At 43.3% G+C, this 18,568-nt stretch overlaps 1 protein-coding gene across 4 annotated transcripts in view; it reads left to right on the forward strand.

The window, feature by feature from the left end:
• The window catches only part of PPP1R12B (protein phosphatase 1 regulatory subunit 12B), a 205,877-nt gene that overhangs the window by 118,310 nt on the left and 68,999 nt on the right, over nt 1-18,568 (forward strand). For all 4 annotated transcript variants that reach the window (XM_040985446.1, XM_040985445.1, XM_040985447.1 and 1 more), the window contains one exon: nt 372-413. In XM_040985446.1, coding sequence (XP_040841380.1) covers nt 372-413 — 42 coding nt within the window. The remainder of the gene's footprint in view (nt 1-371; nt 414-18,568) is intronic.

The following is an 18,568-nucleotide window of genomic DNA, read 5'->3' on the forward strand; positions in this document are numbered from 1 at the left end:
GTGGCCAGTGACTTGACTTGAACAATAGGACCCTATTTGCCATCAGATCATTTGAAAATTAGCTTGAGGTAGTAAAAATCATCTAATAGAAACTGATAACAGTATAAAGCCAAATAGACTGGTAATTATTGACAAAGATAAGATTAATTCTCTCTTGAAGCTGCCTCCTTTCCAACCATGGTTTGATTTGACCTCTCTGGGTGCAGGTGAGCTCTGTGAGTGGACAGGCTGTGATGGCTGTTAAAAGTGATAGCCACAGAGCCTCACACTGCAGTCAGCCCCTGCTGCCCCATGTGAATGGCAACCTGCGTAATTGATGGGAGCTGACCTTGGTGCTCATCTTGTTGGTTTTCTTCCTCCTCCCTTTTCAGGACGATGCCACTGATGTCTCTGAAGAGGTCAAGCAGGCATGGGTAAGTGACAGACCAGTGAGGCATGTTCCTTTACAGCTCAATTTTGCACTTGTGTGGACAGTTTTGGTAGAAGAAAGAGCAAGCTCAGGGGATATTAGGAGATTGGCATTTCTTTGAGCAATGTGCTTGGTGTTAGTTGGTGGTGTTATTTTCTCCTGTGGAACAGCGATTTAACAGGTTTTCAGCATTTTTCTGTGTCTGTGGCTGATTTCTAATGCTGTCAAAGGATCTTTTTGTTTCTTGAATGTGTCTTATTGGATTACATAAAGTACTTTGAAATATTTTGACGAAAAATAAGCACGATGCCAACTTTCTGACATGTTTCTGAAAGCTTGGCTCCTGACCCCAGCGCAGAATCAAAGTATCTAGGATGAGGTTCAAGGGGAAAGGAAAGAGAACATTTAATCTGTCAACAGGTGAGGAAGTAACAGACTTCCAAGGCTCAAACACTATTCCCCTGTTGAGTGAGAGTGTTTTGGGTTTTTTAATGAGGCTACTAGGAGGGAAAGTCAGGAATAAGGGGAGCAAAGGGTAGGGACAGCTACATTCTGGCCTCCCAGGCTGTAAGGGGCCGTTGGAGTCACAGGAGTTAGGTAGTCTGCATATCTTCTGAATTCTTCCGGAAATGTTTGTAATAGTGAGTGGGCTTCAGGGCTCTGTGGGTTGGGCCTGGAGTTCCCCTGCCTAGACCTGGAATTCACCTAAATGAAACAGCTGGAGACAGTACTGACCACTGAGGGGTCATCTGTTGGAGAAGCAAATGACCTCCTGGGTCTGGTCCAGCTATCCTACCCCCTCAAATACAGTGACTTAAACTAAGGTTAGGAGATAGGGCCTGGTGGTTTCTAGCATCTACATTCAGAGCATTGCTTGGGGGGCTCTATTTCATGTTGGTCAGCACTAATAGAGAGGAACATATATGTGGAGAATGTAAAACATCAGACAGTCCAGAAGGTATTTATAGCTTACTTTGAAATGAGAGTAGACACCTGGCCTCTTAAACATCTCTACTGTGGAAATGCTGGCACTCAGCTTCTCTACAGTGAAAGGACCAAGCCCAGCCTTGGTGAGGAGCCTCCTGACTCCCCAGAAACCAAGCAAGCACTGTGGGGAGGTGGCAGCTTTCGTCTCAGTGTTAATTTTCAAAAAGGAAGGAATTTGGTCTTGACAAAATTAACTATTGGCATATGCTTTCCTGTCGGACATAATGTAAAAAGATGTATTTTTTGAACTCTCCTGTTTATTTGAAGTGTTTTTCTTAAATTATACTTAATGCCCCATACTGAAAATTGGCAACTAATTCATTTTTAGCAGAGGACATATTGGCCTGTCTATTATTCAAGATCCTTCAACCTCTGGTTGAAGCTAAGCTTCTTAAAAGTGAGCTGTGTTGTGTAGAAATAGCACATAGAGGTTCTCTTGTGTGGAGGTTGAGGGGGAATTGCCTCACCTCTTAGATTCAGGGGCTTGGGAAGGATTTTGGAGGCAAGGACAAGTGAACAAAGTTCCTTTGGCCTGCATTATGGCATAGCGGATAAACCCACTGCCTGAGATGCTGGCATTCCAAATGGATGCCAGTTGGTGTCCTGGTTGCTCCATTTCCAATTCAGCTGCATGCTAATGGCCTGAGAAAAGCAGCAGCAAATTGTCTAAGTGGGCCCTGCCACCAGTGTGAGAGATTTGGGAGAAATTCCTGGCTCCTGGCTCCTGGCTCCTGGCTCCTGGCTTTGGCTTGACACCCTGCTGGCTGTTACAGCTGTCTGGGGAGTAAACAAGTGGATGGAAGACCTCTCTCTGTTTCCTTGAATCTAGCTCTGACTTTCAAGTGAATCTGAAGAATGAAAAAAATAAAAGTTTCTTGGGGATTTTAAGATATCTAAACAATGAATCTAAATGAGAGATTACATTGCATTTTAATGGACTGTAATCCCTAAAGCATTTAAATCCAAGGAATTACAAAAAGGAAGGTTTTGTTTGTTGTCATAAAGTCTTTTGTCAGTGAAACTTTTTCTACTTTTCTAAACTTTTAGTACAGGACAATCCTAGCCTAGGGCACCAAAGAAAATTAAAATGATCTTAATGCAGTGCATCTCTAAGAATTTCATTTTAGGATCATTGACTTAAAATTATACAACAGACTTTCTCATGAAAGTCATTTATCTGAAAAATACTCATCCAATTGGTTGAGACATCTGCTAGTGTTTCGCAGTATAAAGGAGACTGCAGCGTGAATCCAGGAATAATAGCCAGCTAACTCTGGCCTGGCTGCTTGGGACAGATAGTACTCAGGACAGGGTTGGTACAAGCGTATTCCAGGTGCCAGGGCCAGGCTTGCCAACAGTGCCAAAGAGACAGATGGTGGTCAGCACAGGGTGAAGCATCCTTTTTGGAAAAGTCTACTTTTTGAACAGATTTGTTTTACTTTAAAGTTGGAGTTACAGATAGAGAGAAGAGACATGCAGAGAGATCTTCTACCACTGGTACCCAAATGGCCACCACAGCCAGAGCTGGGCTGGTTCAAAACCAGGAGCCAGAAGCTTCTTCTGGGTCTCCTGCATGGGTTCAGGAACCCAAACATTTGAGCCATTTCCACAGCTTTCCCAGGCACATTAGCAGGGGACTGGATTGGAAGTGGAACAACCAGGGTATGAACCAGTACCTATTTGGTATTCTGGCATTGCAGATGATGGCTTTATCCACTATATCATGACACTCATGTCCTAGTTTTATAAAATGAATCCTTTCCAGGATTCTGACATCTACTTCTTTTAAGCTAAGAGATAGTTTTCAATCACTAAGACAGATTTTAATTGTACCATTTGATAAGGTTTGGCACCTGGATTTAGCAACATAACCACAATCCTAACCAGGATATGAAACTTTTTCATCACCTTAAAAAGCTCCCTTGGGCCAGCATTGTGACATAGCAGGTAGGCTGCCACCTGCAATGCTGGCATCTCATGTCGAGACCAGTTTGTGTGCCAGATGCTTCACTTTCGATCTAGCTCCTATAATGGGGAAAAGCAATAGATGAGTGAAAAGTGGTGCAGCTAACACATAAACTGACACATTAGCATGGGATGCGGTGTCACAGGTAGTGGCCTCACACGCTATGCTAAAACACCGACCCTGAATAATACTTACTTTTATGGGTAGAAAGAAACTTCATGATTATTACCTGCATTATGCCACAATGTGGGATTAGTGCTAAAATGACTTTTTAAGCATATATTTTTCTATTTTCTTCCTATATTTCTTTCTTTTTTTAAAATAAATTAACTGGTCTTATTTGAAAGGCAGAGTTACAGAGAGGAGAGACAGCAAGAAGTATCTTCCATTGCTGGTTCATGCCCCAAATGGTCACAACAGCCAGTGCCATACCATCCTGAAGCCAAGAGCCAGGAGGTTTTTCCTGGTCTCCCATGTGAGTGCAGGGGCCCAAGTAGTTGAGTCATCTACTGCTGCTTTCCCTGGCACATTAGCAAGGAACTAGATTTGAAGTTCTGAGGCAGCCAGTATTTGGACCTGCACCCGTATAGGATGCAGGCAGCAGCTCCACCGTCCAAGTCACAGGGAGGGAGAGCAGGGAGGACTTCTTAGATTCTAAAAGAAAGTGGTTGTTTTTGTTGTTGATTTTAATTATTTTTATTTGAAAGGGAGGTTTTACAGAGAGAAGGAAAGAGCTCTCCCATTCATTGATTCACTCCCCAAACGGCTGGAACTAAGTTGATGCGAAGTCAGGAGCCAGGAACTTTCTGGATCTCCCACATGTGCGCAGGGCCTCAAGGACTTTCTCTGATTTCCTAGACCATAAACCTGGATGCTGATTCAGAACTGAAGCAGCTGGGACTAGAACCAGTACTCATATGGGATACCAGAACTGCAGGTGAAGGATTAGCCTATTGAGCCACTTCCCCCAAAAGAAGATACTTAAGTTGATTACTGCCAAAGGAGTGATTACAGTATGGCTAAGAAGGCCCTTTTTGTTGTTTAACTTAAATCTCTGTTAATGACATTGCATGCAGATAAGACTTGTGGTCAGGATTGGTCCTTTGTATGTGGTCGAGAGAGCTGCCATCCCTCTGTATTGTGGTGACACTGAGGGATATGCCTTGAGGAGTCAGGAACCAGCCCTTCAGTAAATCCATGGACCAGTGAAATGAAAAACGGGATGTATAATTTGACATCTATAATTTGACCTCCTTGACAGATGTGTTTAAAACAGTTGTGTTTCATTATCCATATTAGGGAAGTGACAGGTAGTCAATAACTCCTTTGTCTTGTTAAATGAAAAAGAAACAGAATCTTAACTTGCAGAAGAAGGTAACTCCTACCATGCCTGAAGATGCCTTTAGACTCCGGGGTGTGTTTCGTGTTTTCTTTATGATACAGTAGCCTTTCCTACTTGGGGAGGGAGCGTTATGCTCCAAGATTCCCTGAGTGGATGCCTGAAACCTCAGATAGCAGTGGACCCTACAGATACTACGTTTTGTCCTATGTATACATACTTATAATAAGGTTTCATTTGAAGATCAGCATAGTAAGTGCTAAGTAAGAGATTAACAATAATAGATGTTAACAAAGTAAAATAATCATAGCCACATTTTACAATAAAATTGCCACTATCACTTTTTTTTTTCACTATCACTTTTCAAATTTATTTTTGTAAAGTCAGATATACAGAGAGGAGAGACAGAGAGATCTTCTATCCAATGATTCACTCCGCAAGCGTCGACAACAGCTGGATCTCAGCCAATCTGAAGCCAGGAGCCAGGAACTTCCTCCAGGTCTTCCATGCAGGTGCAGGGTCCCAAGGCTTTGGGCCATCCTCAACTGCTTTCCCAGGCCACAAGCAGGGAGTCGGATGGGAAGCAGGGCTGCTGGGATTAGAACCAACACCCATATGGGGATCCCTGTGCCTGCAAAGTGAGGACTTTAGCTGCTAGGTTACTGCACCGGGCCCAGTATTACTACTTTAATGCTATGGAACCCTTAATAAGTAAAATAAAGGTGTATTGAACATAAGCACTGTAATACACCAACAGCCCTTATGATGAACAAGTCAGCTGTGAGCTTGGACTAGGTGGTTGGTTGTGATCAGTGGTCTCAGGGATGACTCACAAGCAGGGTAGTATGAAATTTCAAACTACTTAGAATGGCATCCAATTGTAAACTTATCAATTAGTTTTGGAATATTCTGTTTACTGTTTCCAAAATGTAGTTGCCTTTTGATAAGTGAAACCATGGAAGGCAAGGTGGACCCTGTAGTAGAATGCTTGCTCGGGAAGGAAGAAATAACTCAGATAGCACAGAGCAGGAGGCCGTCTGGATGCTTCCCACCTTTGTCCACACGCATCTTCAGCCCACATACCGTTCCCTTACAACGAGTTTTAACTGCTGCTTGTTTGTTGGTTTTCCCTCATTCATTTCCCTGAGACAGTTTCCCGAATCTTGTGTAATTGAATTTATCACTAGAGGGCACAAGTGGTCAACAGAAAAAAATGTTGCCAAACAAGCAGGATGGGGCCCTAAGCTGAATAATGACAGAATTGCTTTTGTTTACAGGACTTTTTAAAAAATTTATTTATTATTATTGGAAAGGCAGATATACAGAGAGGAGGAGAGACAGAAAGATCTTCTGTCCAATGTTCACCCGCCAAATGGCTACAAAGGCTAGAGCTGAGCCAGTCTTAAGCCAGGAGCGTCTCCCATGCAGGTGCAGGGTCCCAAGGCTTTGGGCAATCCTCAACTGCTTTCCCAGGCCACAAGCAGGGAGCCGGATGGGAAGTGGAGGTGCCGGGATTAGAACCGGCACCCATATGGGATCCCAGCGTGTTCAAGGCAAGGATGTCAACCACTACTCTATCGTGCTGGGCCCAGGAATATTTTAAGAATCCAGTTCAGTGTAGTAAAGTTGTTAGTCTCCCAACTCTTCATTTTCATTACAAGCGGAGTTGAAAAGGAATTTAGAGGTAAACTGGATTAGGGACCTTATTTTCTTCTTTAAAGACCTATTTTATTTGAAATGCAGAATTACAGAGACATCTTCCATCTACTGGTTCACTCCTCAAATGGCCATCATGGCCAGAGCTAGGCTAGTCTGAAGCCAGGAGTCAGGAGCTGCTTCTGGGTCACCTAAAAGGGTCCAGGGACCCAGGGACTTGAGCCATCTTCCACTGCTTTTACAGGCCGTTAGCAGGGAGCCAGATTGAAAGTGGAGCAGTTGGTACTTGAACCCGCACTGTGTGTGGCAGTTTTACCCACTGTACCACAGTGCAAGTCTGAATTGTGAGAAAACACGTGAGACTGTGCTAGATGAACACCCAGCATTCTGCGCAAGGGAACATTTGTTTAGCCTTCTGTGGCCCGTTCTACGTTTGGTTTTTCTACTCAGCAGGTTATGTGTTTGAACTGACTTGCTAGTAACACCTCACCTTGAATGAAAGAATGTCTTCTGCAAGGACACCTGGGAAGCCCACTCGGGGCTGAAACATGTTCTAGGTCCTTGACCCAGAGGGGTGATTGAGGCTTTCAGAAAGTAAGACTTGCATACATTTATTAGCAACATTTTTTTAAAGATTTATTTATTTTTATTGGAAAGCCAAATTTACAGAGAGAAGGAGAGACAGAAAGATCTTACATTGTCTGGTTTGCTCCCCAAATGTCCGCAATGGCTGTAATTGAACCAATCCAAAGCCAGGAACCAGGAGCTTCTTCCAAGTCTCCTGAATTAGCAGGGAGCTGGTTTGAAAGTGAAGCAGCCAGGACTCAAAGTAGTGCCCATAGGGGATGCCAGCATTGCAAACAGCAGTTTAACCGGGTGCACGACAAGGCTAGCTCCATCTATTAACTTGACTCACCTTTTGGTTCCCTCCCCCGCTTTTTTTTTTTTTGCCGTTTGATCCCCTTTTTCTCAGCTCTGTCACATCTCTGAATAGCCACGATTTCAGTTAAGAGGATTTCTTCAAAGATTTTATTTCTAATTGCATTGTGTATTAACATCTGGCTTTGCTGAGAGATAACTAGAAAGTTAAGTATAAAATGAATTACATAGTTGAGTCTCTGAGTGCCATCCCGTTAACCTTCTCATAAAGATGGCTCATGACTGACCCAAAGAGGTCATGCAACTCCCTGTGATCCATTATTATGCCTGGGCCGTTGGTGCTGCACTGCTGTCTTCAGTCGGATCTTTGTGCTGTACTTCTTCCATCGTGTATTGTAATGATGAGCAATCTAGAATAGCAGCGAGGAGTGCAGACTCGAAAGCTGCAGTTCCTGCCCTTAAACTCCAACTTGACCACTGAAGAGCCTGGGTAAGTGACTTGACCTATTTCTCCTCAATTTCATCATCCCAAAGTAAGGATAATGGCACCTACTGGAGTTGTGAAATGGAAATGAGGCAATATATTTAAATATTAGAGGTGACTGAGGTCCATCTAGATTCTTTCAAAGTTCATAAGTTCTTAAGTCTAAATGAGAGTAATACTTTGGGAGTACTTTCCTTGACTTTAGAATCTTGGTTCTGAGGTCATTTATTAGTTTATCCTAAATGAATGGATCATTTGGAGAGTAAGAGAAGAAGCCCAAACTCCCGTATAAGGCCAGTGTATGTTCTGACGCATAGCTGGGACATTTTGAGGAGTAAGTTTTTAAAGGAATTGTTGAGGTACAGGGGAAATAGTTAGAGAAGGGAAAGAAGCAAAAACTAAGAGTTTTGAAACTTGCCGGGACACTTTGAGCTTCTGATCAGCTCCTGTCCCCTGTGGGTTTCTCGGTCAGTTGAGCCGATTTGATTTTACACCTACATGATTTTCCTATTTATGCTGCTGTGGGAGTTGTTTCCAACTCTTCTGGTCCTGCAGATCTCTCCCCGGCCTTTTCCCTTTGAATCAACAGCAGTCCTTTTTCCTGCTTTTTTCTCTCATTTTTCACAGATTTGATTCTGGCTTTTTGCTGAATCTTTTCTCTCAAGTAGTAACTTTTTAATCTTGCTTACTGAATTCTGTGAAGCTTGTCTGCTGCAGGCCGTACAGCGACTCTTCCATCCACTCCCCACTATGGGGCGGTATCTTTGCCGTTCTCCTTTTAGGTAAAATTCGAGGTCTGTTTTGCTGTCCCTTCTCTCTGACTGATGATTGCCTAATATGGTAAGGAATTTCCCAGACAAGATTTCACTGCTGAGATAGAACAACAGTTCGGCTGACTTTAAAGAAACCGTAGGTGAGCTATCCAGTAGAATGAGTTGTGTAGTAAAGTGGTGTTTTGTTTTGTTTTAAGCATGCCTCTATTGCTTTTAACAAAGTTGATAGAGTAATAAAATATTTCTTTCTTCAATCTTTTCAGGTATACTTTTGCAAGGGGAGACGCGGGGCATAGTTTGTTCCCAGAATGAGAGAATCCTAAGAAAAGTGAAAGCATTATACTGTTTATAAGCATATGAAAGTAAGGATGCATTCAATAACCAATGACTGTTATACACAGTCCTGTTGTAGCCAGCCTCCAGGAGCTGGCAGGCATTCTATGTGTGGAAAAGCAAGCTGTCCCAGATTTGCACAACTGATGACAATGGGTGGTCCCAGAAAGAAGATACAGGTTGAGAAATGGCAGCCCACCATCTCCATGTATGGAATGCGTCCTGTTGTCCAATGTGCATTGAAGAATTTTCTGTGGTGGTTGACTACACATTGGCCTGGAAGGATCTTTCCTTTCACTGTACATTTACCCTCACTTAGCAACTGTAGTTTCTTAAAATACTGACTGCAGATACTGTGATTTTCTATATATGGGTTGTGCCTTGCACTAGCCCAAGTTGTATAAACCATCTTAAGAACAGTTTCTTTTGGCATCTTCCTTTTATGGACTCTATTAATTTTAGGTCGTGCGGTTGCCAAGGAGATCTCAGCAACCAAAGCCCACATGTATTCCTTTGAGACCCTGTCATTTTTTGGACCTATTATCTGCTTCCATCAGTGAATTCTGTTTTAATCAGAAACCTTGTTTTGAGATGGAATAAACTGACCTTCTAGGTATCTCATTCTGCATCCAAAGATGTAGAAAGTTCATACAACAAGTGAGGGTAGTGAAGTTAATCTTTGGACCTCTTATGCTTCTGATTTCCCCCTCTATCTCCAGTTGCCTTCAAGGTGTTAGTGAGTATTAGCGACCTGTGACCTTTTTTCTTTGCTGGGCAGACACTAATGGGTTTGAAACTCTACTGAACTTAGAACTCTATGATTATAAAAGATGCATTCCATTAAGGATCATGTATGAAACAGAGGAAGATACAAAACATTGGTTCTGAAAAGTTACATCTCTAGAAGGTCCAAAAAATCATAGGGGCACCTTCAGGGGACAGAGAGCCACCGCTAGTGGCAATGTCACTTGTATCATAATGACACTGTTCAATATGATTATATTCCACAGGTCAACATTTGATGATTCTGTGATGTATCCAGAATCACTTGGGCTAGTGTTATTGAATCAAGAATTAACACAGTAGAGTATATATTTCATTATAAATCACCTTATTTTTTTATGCTACATAATTTTTGTGATTTTTAGATAGATTTTCTTTAGCTTATTTTTCAATGTGAGAAAGAGAGAGAGAAATAGAGAATGTAAACTCCTATCTGCTGATTTACTTCCGCAAATGCCTACAGTAGCCAGAGCTAGCTAGGGTAAGAGACAGGTGGCAGGAACCCAACTTTTGAAGTTGAGTACTAGAGTTAGGAGTCAAACCTAAGTGTTCCAGTACGTGATGTAGGCATCCAAACTGCTAAATACTGCTTGTTCCATAGCCAAATTTGATATCGATGCATTTCATTTCAAGATAGTAAAGGCTGGGGGTAATAAATGCTTGGTGTAAATTGAAGACTGTTTCTATTATAAAGAATAAGAACAGACTGCCCATAGCCATACTGTTCAGAAGAAATTATTAACATTTCTACTGGTATTTTTATATAGTTTTCTTTTTTCTTTTTTGAAATTAAGAAAAAATATATATTCAAGATCCACTAATGATATTCTTTGAAAAGGGTAATTTTCAACTTGTACATTCCTAGGACCCCATCATTACCATGATGACAATTTCATAAGGCTGTCTTCAAAGTGTTTGGGCTCAACTCTTTTATCAAAGTACAGTTCTGTGATGGCTTTGATCATAGAGAGCCTCCAGGAATAATTGTTCCTCTTTTGGATGAAGTCTGAGGGTTACCTTGGTTACAGGAGTATTCATTTCTTCTGTTGATAGCATGGCCACAGAGTCTTAACCATGGCTTAGGTTTAGCTAATGTTAGTGTTCTAGCCCCATGATTGAGGTAGAAGGCCTAATGTGGGATTTGAAGCCCCTTTTCAGTAAATAGAGTGTTTATGGGTTTGCCCCAACAGGAATGTAGAGCTAGAGGCACTAACAGATGTTGTCTATAGAAGTGTTATTGTGGTAGGACCTAAAAGGTAGGATAGCTGGAGTGAAAATGTAAAAATGTAAAAATGAAAGTTTTTTTTTTATTATATTTTTGGACAATCTTTACATAGTTAATTAGCGTAAAAAGGTTCAAGGGCTATAGGGAAGTAGGTAAGACTATTATTTCCATGTTGTTTCCTTCATGTTTAAAGCGGGATATTAAGGGAGAAGGCCCACCCAGTTTCCCACCCTCCCCAGGTCCTGCATGTAGGGCATGCTCCAAGGTTCCTGCTCAAGTGGTTTTGATAGTTCAACAGTTATGAATCGCTGCCGGTCTTGCTACTCCTAACACTATGAGGTCTTTGAAGAATCCACTGGTTGACATAGTCCATCATAGAGTCTCCATTTGGCCCATATTTTGCTGCCAACATATAGCTGAGGTGGTTGATTGACCTGTTCTGTTCTGTCTTTTCTTGGTTAGGGTTCTGAGTCCGGCAGTTCAATTGGAGAGATCTCCTAAGAAACTTTGTGTGAGGTGCTCTCCGACCAGATTCTTGTATGTGCCAGCAAGTACAGGGCCCAGCACAGTCCATCTCCCCAATCAGCTGGTGATTGCAATCGCTGGCTTGGTTCTGTTTTCAGCCCCATCTTCCACTGGAATCCATGGTTGTTGCAATTCAGCCTGGTTCTGTCCAGCACATACTCATCCCTCGCATAAACCAGTGGGAGCTGTAGCCTAGTTGGAGCAACTCACAATAACCCCCACAAGGCCCGCCCCCTACCCTGGTTTGCCAGTATGTGCGGGAGACTAGTTCAGTCTGTCCCACATCCCATTCGGCTCTCGTACATGTCAATGGATATTAAAGCTTAGTTCCATCTAACCAGCTCCGCTATGCCTCCCACGCAGATGCTGTTGGGTGTCTGTCTAGCCACTCTAGCCCCTGTCCTAGCTTTCGTGTCCTCCTGTGGAAGTGGTAACCCAAGAGGGAGGAGCCCACTATTTCCCTCCTAGGCCTCTCCCACTCCCAGATTATGCACTCTCCAGGTAGTAACTTGACAGAATTAGCCCCCAGTGCCAGCTTCTACCAGCTGATGCTGTGGCTAAGCCCAACCAACCCTCACCCACTCTAATTTTGTTTGCACCAGTAGGAATAATCAGCTCAGCCTAGCTTTTCCCTGATCTAGTCCACATGAGGTGCCCAGGTGTTGTAGCTGTGCTTAGTCTGGTCTGTCCCCATCCCCGCTCACACTCTCTAGTGGGAGTAGCTATCTAACAAGGGAACCCCCCTGCCCCCCCTCCCCCGTTATTCCCCCTGCCAGCTCCGCCCCCTCCATTCCTGGTCCTCACACATGCTGGTTGGGTGCTGCAGTCACATCCAGTACAGGCAACCTCACCTTGGCATTCTGTATTGTGCACTGGTTTTTGTCACGAACGAATCTGACTCAACCCATGTCTCTGTTCTGGTGCTTGGATTTGCCAGTGGATGACATGAACTGGTTCAGCCAGGTCTGCCCCCGACCCATGCCATATGTATGCCAGTGAGTAACTTTCCATAGCCTGTTCTGGGCTGTTTCCTATCATGTTTCTTGCGCTTACCTGCCAGGTCTATGTCCTGCCAGAGGAGTTGCCCAGGCTCCTCTATCAGAACCTCTCCCAATGCCAGGTTTCACGCTTACTAGTGGGTCCATGAGCCAGCCCTACCCGGTTCACCTCCTGTCCTAGCAGGAACAGTGGTTTTTCCTGACTGGCCTTCAACCCAATCTGGTCCTTGCTCTGACTCACCAATGGAGTTTCCTAAGTTCCTCCACTTAATCCACTCCCAGACCCAGTTCTCATACATGCCATTGGGTTTAGGCCAAGTTCCAGTAAAATCTGGCTTTCCATTTGGCCTTGTATAAGCTGGTGAACATTGCAGCCCGGCCCACCCCACACCCTATTCAGGATGCACATTTGGGTGCTGCTGCCTTGACCAGTCTAGACTGTTGCAGGTTCCTTTACCTGTGGCAGGCTTTCACACCTAGCTTAGTCCATCTCCACCCGAACTCTTGAGCTAACCAGTGCGACTAGAATTTCCCACCGGGTTTGGCCCACACATCCCCCACAGAATCTACCCCCAGGTATGGTTCTTGAGTGCTAGTTAATGTAATGGCCCTGCTTAATGTGACCCTTCTCCTGATCCATCATCATGTCAGGTAACAGGATATGATTCTGATGGACAAGCCCCAAGCCATAGCTTTTGCATGGACTGGTATTTGGTGGTCAGCATTGTTCAGAGATTACTGGTTCTACAAAAGAAGAGTTACTGTATTTAGGGTTGATTCACATCCTAGAAGTATAGTGGGTTCAATCTGAAGCTACCTAAGCAGCAATTCAAAGAACCAAAACCCCAGAGGTCCAGGCCGTGTGGCCAGCAGGCGGAGCCTGGCGCCAAATGGCACACTGGCCGCCTGGGGACAGCTCACCATGTGCATGTGGTGGCTGCGGTCTGGGATCCAGGCATGAGCCGCCCCATCCTGAGACCCAGCAGTTTAAACTCCCAGGCCCAAAGTTGCGCCCCTCCCCAATCCCATTCACTGCCCAATGAGGGCAGCGGGTAGATCCCAGGCCTGCCTAGTCACGAGCCCTCCCCCCTCAGTGTACTCACCCCAAAGGGAGCATCCCCCAGAGCCCAGGCAGACCCAGGAATAGCTCACCATGTGCACGTGGTTGCTGTTGTCTGGGATCCAGGCACCCTATCTTGAGACCCCTGAGACGCCCTGTCCTGAGACCCACCAAAAATGAAAGTTTTTAACAAACCAGTTTTATATTTTAGATTTTCAATCAAGCAAGTTTAAAACTCAGCTAGCATCTGTTGGTAACATTATTCTATTCATACAAAAACCATAATTTTGTATTCAAAAACATATTTAATAAACATCCACATAGATGTACCTTAATAGAGTGTATTCTTTTTAAGACTTTTGGGGGTTGCTATTGAATTTTAATTCTGTGCTATTACAATTTGAACTTATTATACATAAAGCTATTTTAATGCTATTAGTTACTAGAAGTAAAGGGACAATATTTTCAAGCCCATTTGCAGAATAATAGCTCAGACTAAAGTATGGATAATCTTGGAGTTTATAGTTTTTGTTGTGCTTCTGAAATTTTTATTCAGGTGATAAAAACTTTGTAATAGGAAAATAACATGTTAGGTTATCATCAAATAGAACATTTTGTACTTTAAGATGGTATTTCCTTTAGAGTTACGGGACTTTTAAAATGATATGCCAAACTGATGAGTCATGTCCTTCACTGTCTTTGGTGCTGTGTGCCAAGTTCCCCCTTTCCCACACGTTGAGGGCAGCTGCTGGCTGGCTGCAGGAAGAGTCAGTGCCCTGCTCCTCTGCAGCCCAGAGAGAGGGCACGTACTTACCCTGGCTCTCCAGTAGTGTGGGTTATAGGGCAGGTCAGAGGCAGCAGGCTCAACCTGGCCATCATCCTTGGCCCATTACTGCACTAGGTCGTAGTTAACAAACTTTTTACATGATGAGCCTGATAATGTTTTCTACCTTGAGGCCACAGGATCTATATGTATAAATAGAGAGAGTGCGCATCCTCACAATATTTCAACAAACTTTATTTATAAAAGCAGACCACACCACAGTTTGCTGACCTCTGCTCTAAGTTACTGCTGTAGAAGTGTTTGTTGATGTCAACATAACTACAATGTCAGTTTTCTATCATCCAAGTGCCTCCTTCATAGCTCAGCATTTCCCCAAGTCCCCTGATTCTGTACTGTCATTGACAGTTTGGGAGATGATGAAAGTCGTCTAGCTGGAGGGATGCTTGTCTGTCCTCAATTGGAAAAGACATCAGTAGGTTTTGTTCATGCACTAGGAAGCAAGCTATAAAACTTCCTGAATGTCAGAGTGAAAGAGAGAGGGGAAACTTATTTCCAGGTCATTTTAAATGTTTCTCTGTTCTGTTTCTTCCTTGAGCAGAAACTCTGAAATGGTGTCCTAGTGTGTCCGTTGTCCCTCTCTATTTTTCCATTAGATCCTGTTCATTCCCATTTTCCAATGACCTGTCTCTGAGATTAACCAAGATTATAATATGGGACTATTTTATCATTCGACACCTGAGAAATCTTGACCTTTTAAAAATATATATTTATTATTGTTGGAAAGGCAAATCAGATTTACAGCAAGAAGAAGAAACAGAGAAAGATCTTCCATCCTCTGGTTCACTCCCCAGGTGGTTGCAGTGGCCAGAACTGACTAATCTGAGGCCAGGAGCCAGGAGCTTCTTCTGAGTCTCCCATGCAGGTGTAGCGTCCCAGAAAGCTCTGGGCTGTTCTCTACTGCTCTCCCAGGCCACAGGCAGAGAGCTGGATGGGATGGAGCAGCTGAGACACAAACTGGCACCCATATGGGATCCCAGTGCTTGCAAGACAAAGATTTGGCCACTGAGCCATCGTGCCATGCCCAAGAAATCTTGTCCTTAAGTGAGATTGCTGTTAAGGTTCACGAGGACTTAGAGGTACCTGTTAAAAGACTGTTAATTGTTGATTGCCATTTGAGTTTTGCATCAGGAATATATTTTGGATTTTATTAGTCTTTCTTGTCAATTCAGCCTACTGGGAATAGGCAAGAAGGACTTTGGGGAATTTGAGGACAGGATGACAGAATTCTTCAAAGCTTTGACAATGTCCTTGCTTGAGATGATAGGATGCATGGATTTTTGGAAAGAGAATCTGAAATCTAGATTTTTTTTTTCAACAACCTTCAGGAAAAAAGTGATGAAACTTGACATTAACAAAGTAGACCATAAAGACTCCCATGTTGTGAGAGTTGAGCCAAGTAAACAAAGTAAGATTCCTTCTCAAGAAGGAGAGTGAACCCACCCCCATCGCACCCCCCAACATAGGATATGTTGTTTGAGAAGACCTGTTCTGGATCTCACCAGATGTTTCATCTAGTTTAGTATGAGTATTTCTGGTGAAGCATTATTTGGGCAATCTACAAATTCTTCTCTCTGTATACAGAAAGAAGGATATACAGAGAGAAAGATCTTCCATTTGCTGGTTTACTCACCAAGTGACCGTAATGGCCAGAGCCAAGTCAATCCAAAACCAAGAGCTTCTTCCATATCTCCCATGTGGGTGCAGCGTCCCAAGGCTTTGGGCCATCCTCCACTGCTTTTCTAGGCCACAAACAGGGAGCTCAATGGGAAGTGGAGCAGCCAGTATACGAACTCGCACCGTATGGGATCCTGATACATGCAAGGCAAGGATATAGCCACTAGGCCCAAAAATAAATAAATCTTAAAAAAAAAAAAGGAGAAATGTTAATAGAAGGTGGAATGCCTAGAAATTATATTATTAAAGTCTCTCAGGGAGCAGACATGTCGTAACAGTGTTTATAGTGGTATAATGTTTAGGCCTTGCTAACGTGAGTAGATCATCAATAAAGAGTGGGGTTGACTGTGGCACACTAATGGGTTTTAGAACCAGCCTTACTTCCTCTTTGCATTAGAGACATAGAAATTTACAATGCAAAAATCTTGCCACTCAAAGTACTTAACATCTTAATGCAGCAGGAGATATTCCTATTAGACATCCAAGCTGAGATGCCAGGTGGGTAAGTGCACATAAAAATCTAGTTCTCATGGAAGATATCAAAGCTGGAGAGATGCTTTGATATTTGGGACTAATTGCCTTAGTAGTATAGTATTTTGAGTCAGAGAATTGATTTCCCTGAAAAGAACATAATTCAAGAATAAAAAAGGGCCACAAAGTTGGTCCTAAACAAGAACAGAAAGATTTCCAATATGGTAATATGCAGATAACTTCAGAGATGTCTTGTTAGAAAATGAGGCAATTCTTACATTACTGTGATGCACATACATGTCTGCTTTTACCTAGATAGCAGCCAGAGCTCTGGGTCTGGGTGAAAGATAGTGAACTTTGTGTCTGCTGATAGATATGGGCAGAATGGAATAATTTAAGGATTACAAAAACTCATCAGGGGCCAAACTGCTGCTTGCAATTCCAACTTCCCATATTGCAGACCAACTTGAGTCCCACCTGCTCCACCTCTAGTCCTGCTCCCTGCTAGTGTGCTTGGGAAAGCAGTGGACAGTGGCCCATGCCGTTGGGCCCTGCCACCCATGTGGAAGATCTGGATTAAACATTGTGCTCCTGGCTTAGGATTGGCCCCACAAAATGGAAGACCTGTCTGTCTTTGTCTCTCTCCCTCTGCCTCTCATTGCCTCGCTCTGTCTCACTCTGCCTTTCAAATGAATAAATAAAATTTTAAGGATGAATCTATATTTTACCAGATGTGGATGGTGAAGAATAAAGAGGAATCTAGAAATCTAGATTTCTAGGAGAAGTACAGTGATTTGTAGAAGTAATATTGGCTTTAGGGCCCGGTGCTATAGCATAGCGGCTGATGTCCTTTCCTTGATCGCACTGGGATCCCATATGGATGCCAGTTCTAATCCCGGCTCCCCCACTTCCCATCCAGCTCCCTGCTTGTGGCCTGGGGAAGCAGTTGAGGTCGGCCCGGAACATTGGGACCCTATGCCCACATGGGAGACCCAGAGGAGGCTCCTGCTTTGGATTGGCTCAGCTTTGGCTGTTGCAGCTGCTTGGGGAATGGGCAGTTAGACAAAGGATCTTCCTTTCTGTCTCTCCTTCTCTCTGTATATCTGCCTTTCCAACAAAAATAAACAAATCTTTTAAAAAGAGAGAGAGAGAAAGAGGAGATAATATTGGCTTTGGAACCAAAAGACCAAAATTCAAAACTGGTTCTGTCTCTTATTAATGGTATCTTCTTGGAAAAGTAGTTTATCAGCTTAAAATCCTATTATGTACATCTGATGCAAAGAACAGCAAACAGGGCCCAGCACTGTAGCCTAAGGCTGGGGTCCTCACCTTGAACACTCCGGGATCCCATATGGATGCTGGTTCTAATCCCAGCAGCCCCACTTCCCATCCAGCTCCCTGCTTGTGGCCTGGGAAAGCAGACAGGATAGCCCAAAGCCTTGGGACCCTGAACCCGCGTGGGAGTCCTGGAAGAGGATCTGGACTCCTGGCTTCGGATCAGCATAGCACCAGCCGTTGCGGTCACTTGTGGAGTGAATCATTGGGCGGAAGACTTTTTCTCTCTCCTCCTCTCTGTATATATCTGCCTATCCAATAAAAATAAGTAAATCTTAAAAAAAAAAAACCCAGCAAAGAATAGTAACATATTTAAAATGATTATCAAATAAATATAAGTGACAAGTATGATAATATTTTGCTAGTCTATTTCCCACATCTCATAATTTAGACTTCACATGATTTAGCATTCACATAAATTATCCTCATTCCTGAAATTCTTCTTGTTTTACTACCTCTTCTTTCCCCACTTCCTTATGAAACACATTTTCATCTTTTAGGTTACGCACTGCCTCCTCCAAGAAACCTTTCTTTGATCCTTCTTGAGTTCCCTTGCTACTTGTTTTTTTTTTTAAGAATTATTTTTACTTTTATTTGAAAGGCAGAGTTAGAGAAGTGAAACATCTGCTGGTTCTCTCCCCAAATGGCTGCAGTGGCAAACCAGAGCTAAACTGGTCAGAAGCCAGCAGCCATGAGCTTCTTCCAGGTCTCCTACATGGGTGCAGGGGTTCAACCACATGAGCCATCCTCCACTGCTTTCCTAGGTCATAAGCAGGGAGCTAGATCAGAAGCGGAGTGGCTGGGATACAAAATAGCACCCATACGGG

The sequence above is a fragment of the Ochotona curzoniae genome, unplaced genomic scaffold, assembly GCF_017591425.1.
Source record: "Ochotona curzoniae isolate NIBS_2020 unplaced genomic scaffold, NIBS_Ocur_1.0 contig_430, whole genome shotgun sequence".
Lineage (NCBI taxonomy): Eukaryota > Metazoa > Chordata > Mammalia > Lagomorpha > Ochotonidae > Ochotona > Ochotona curzoniae.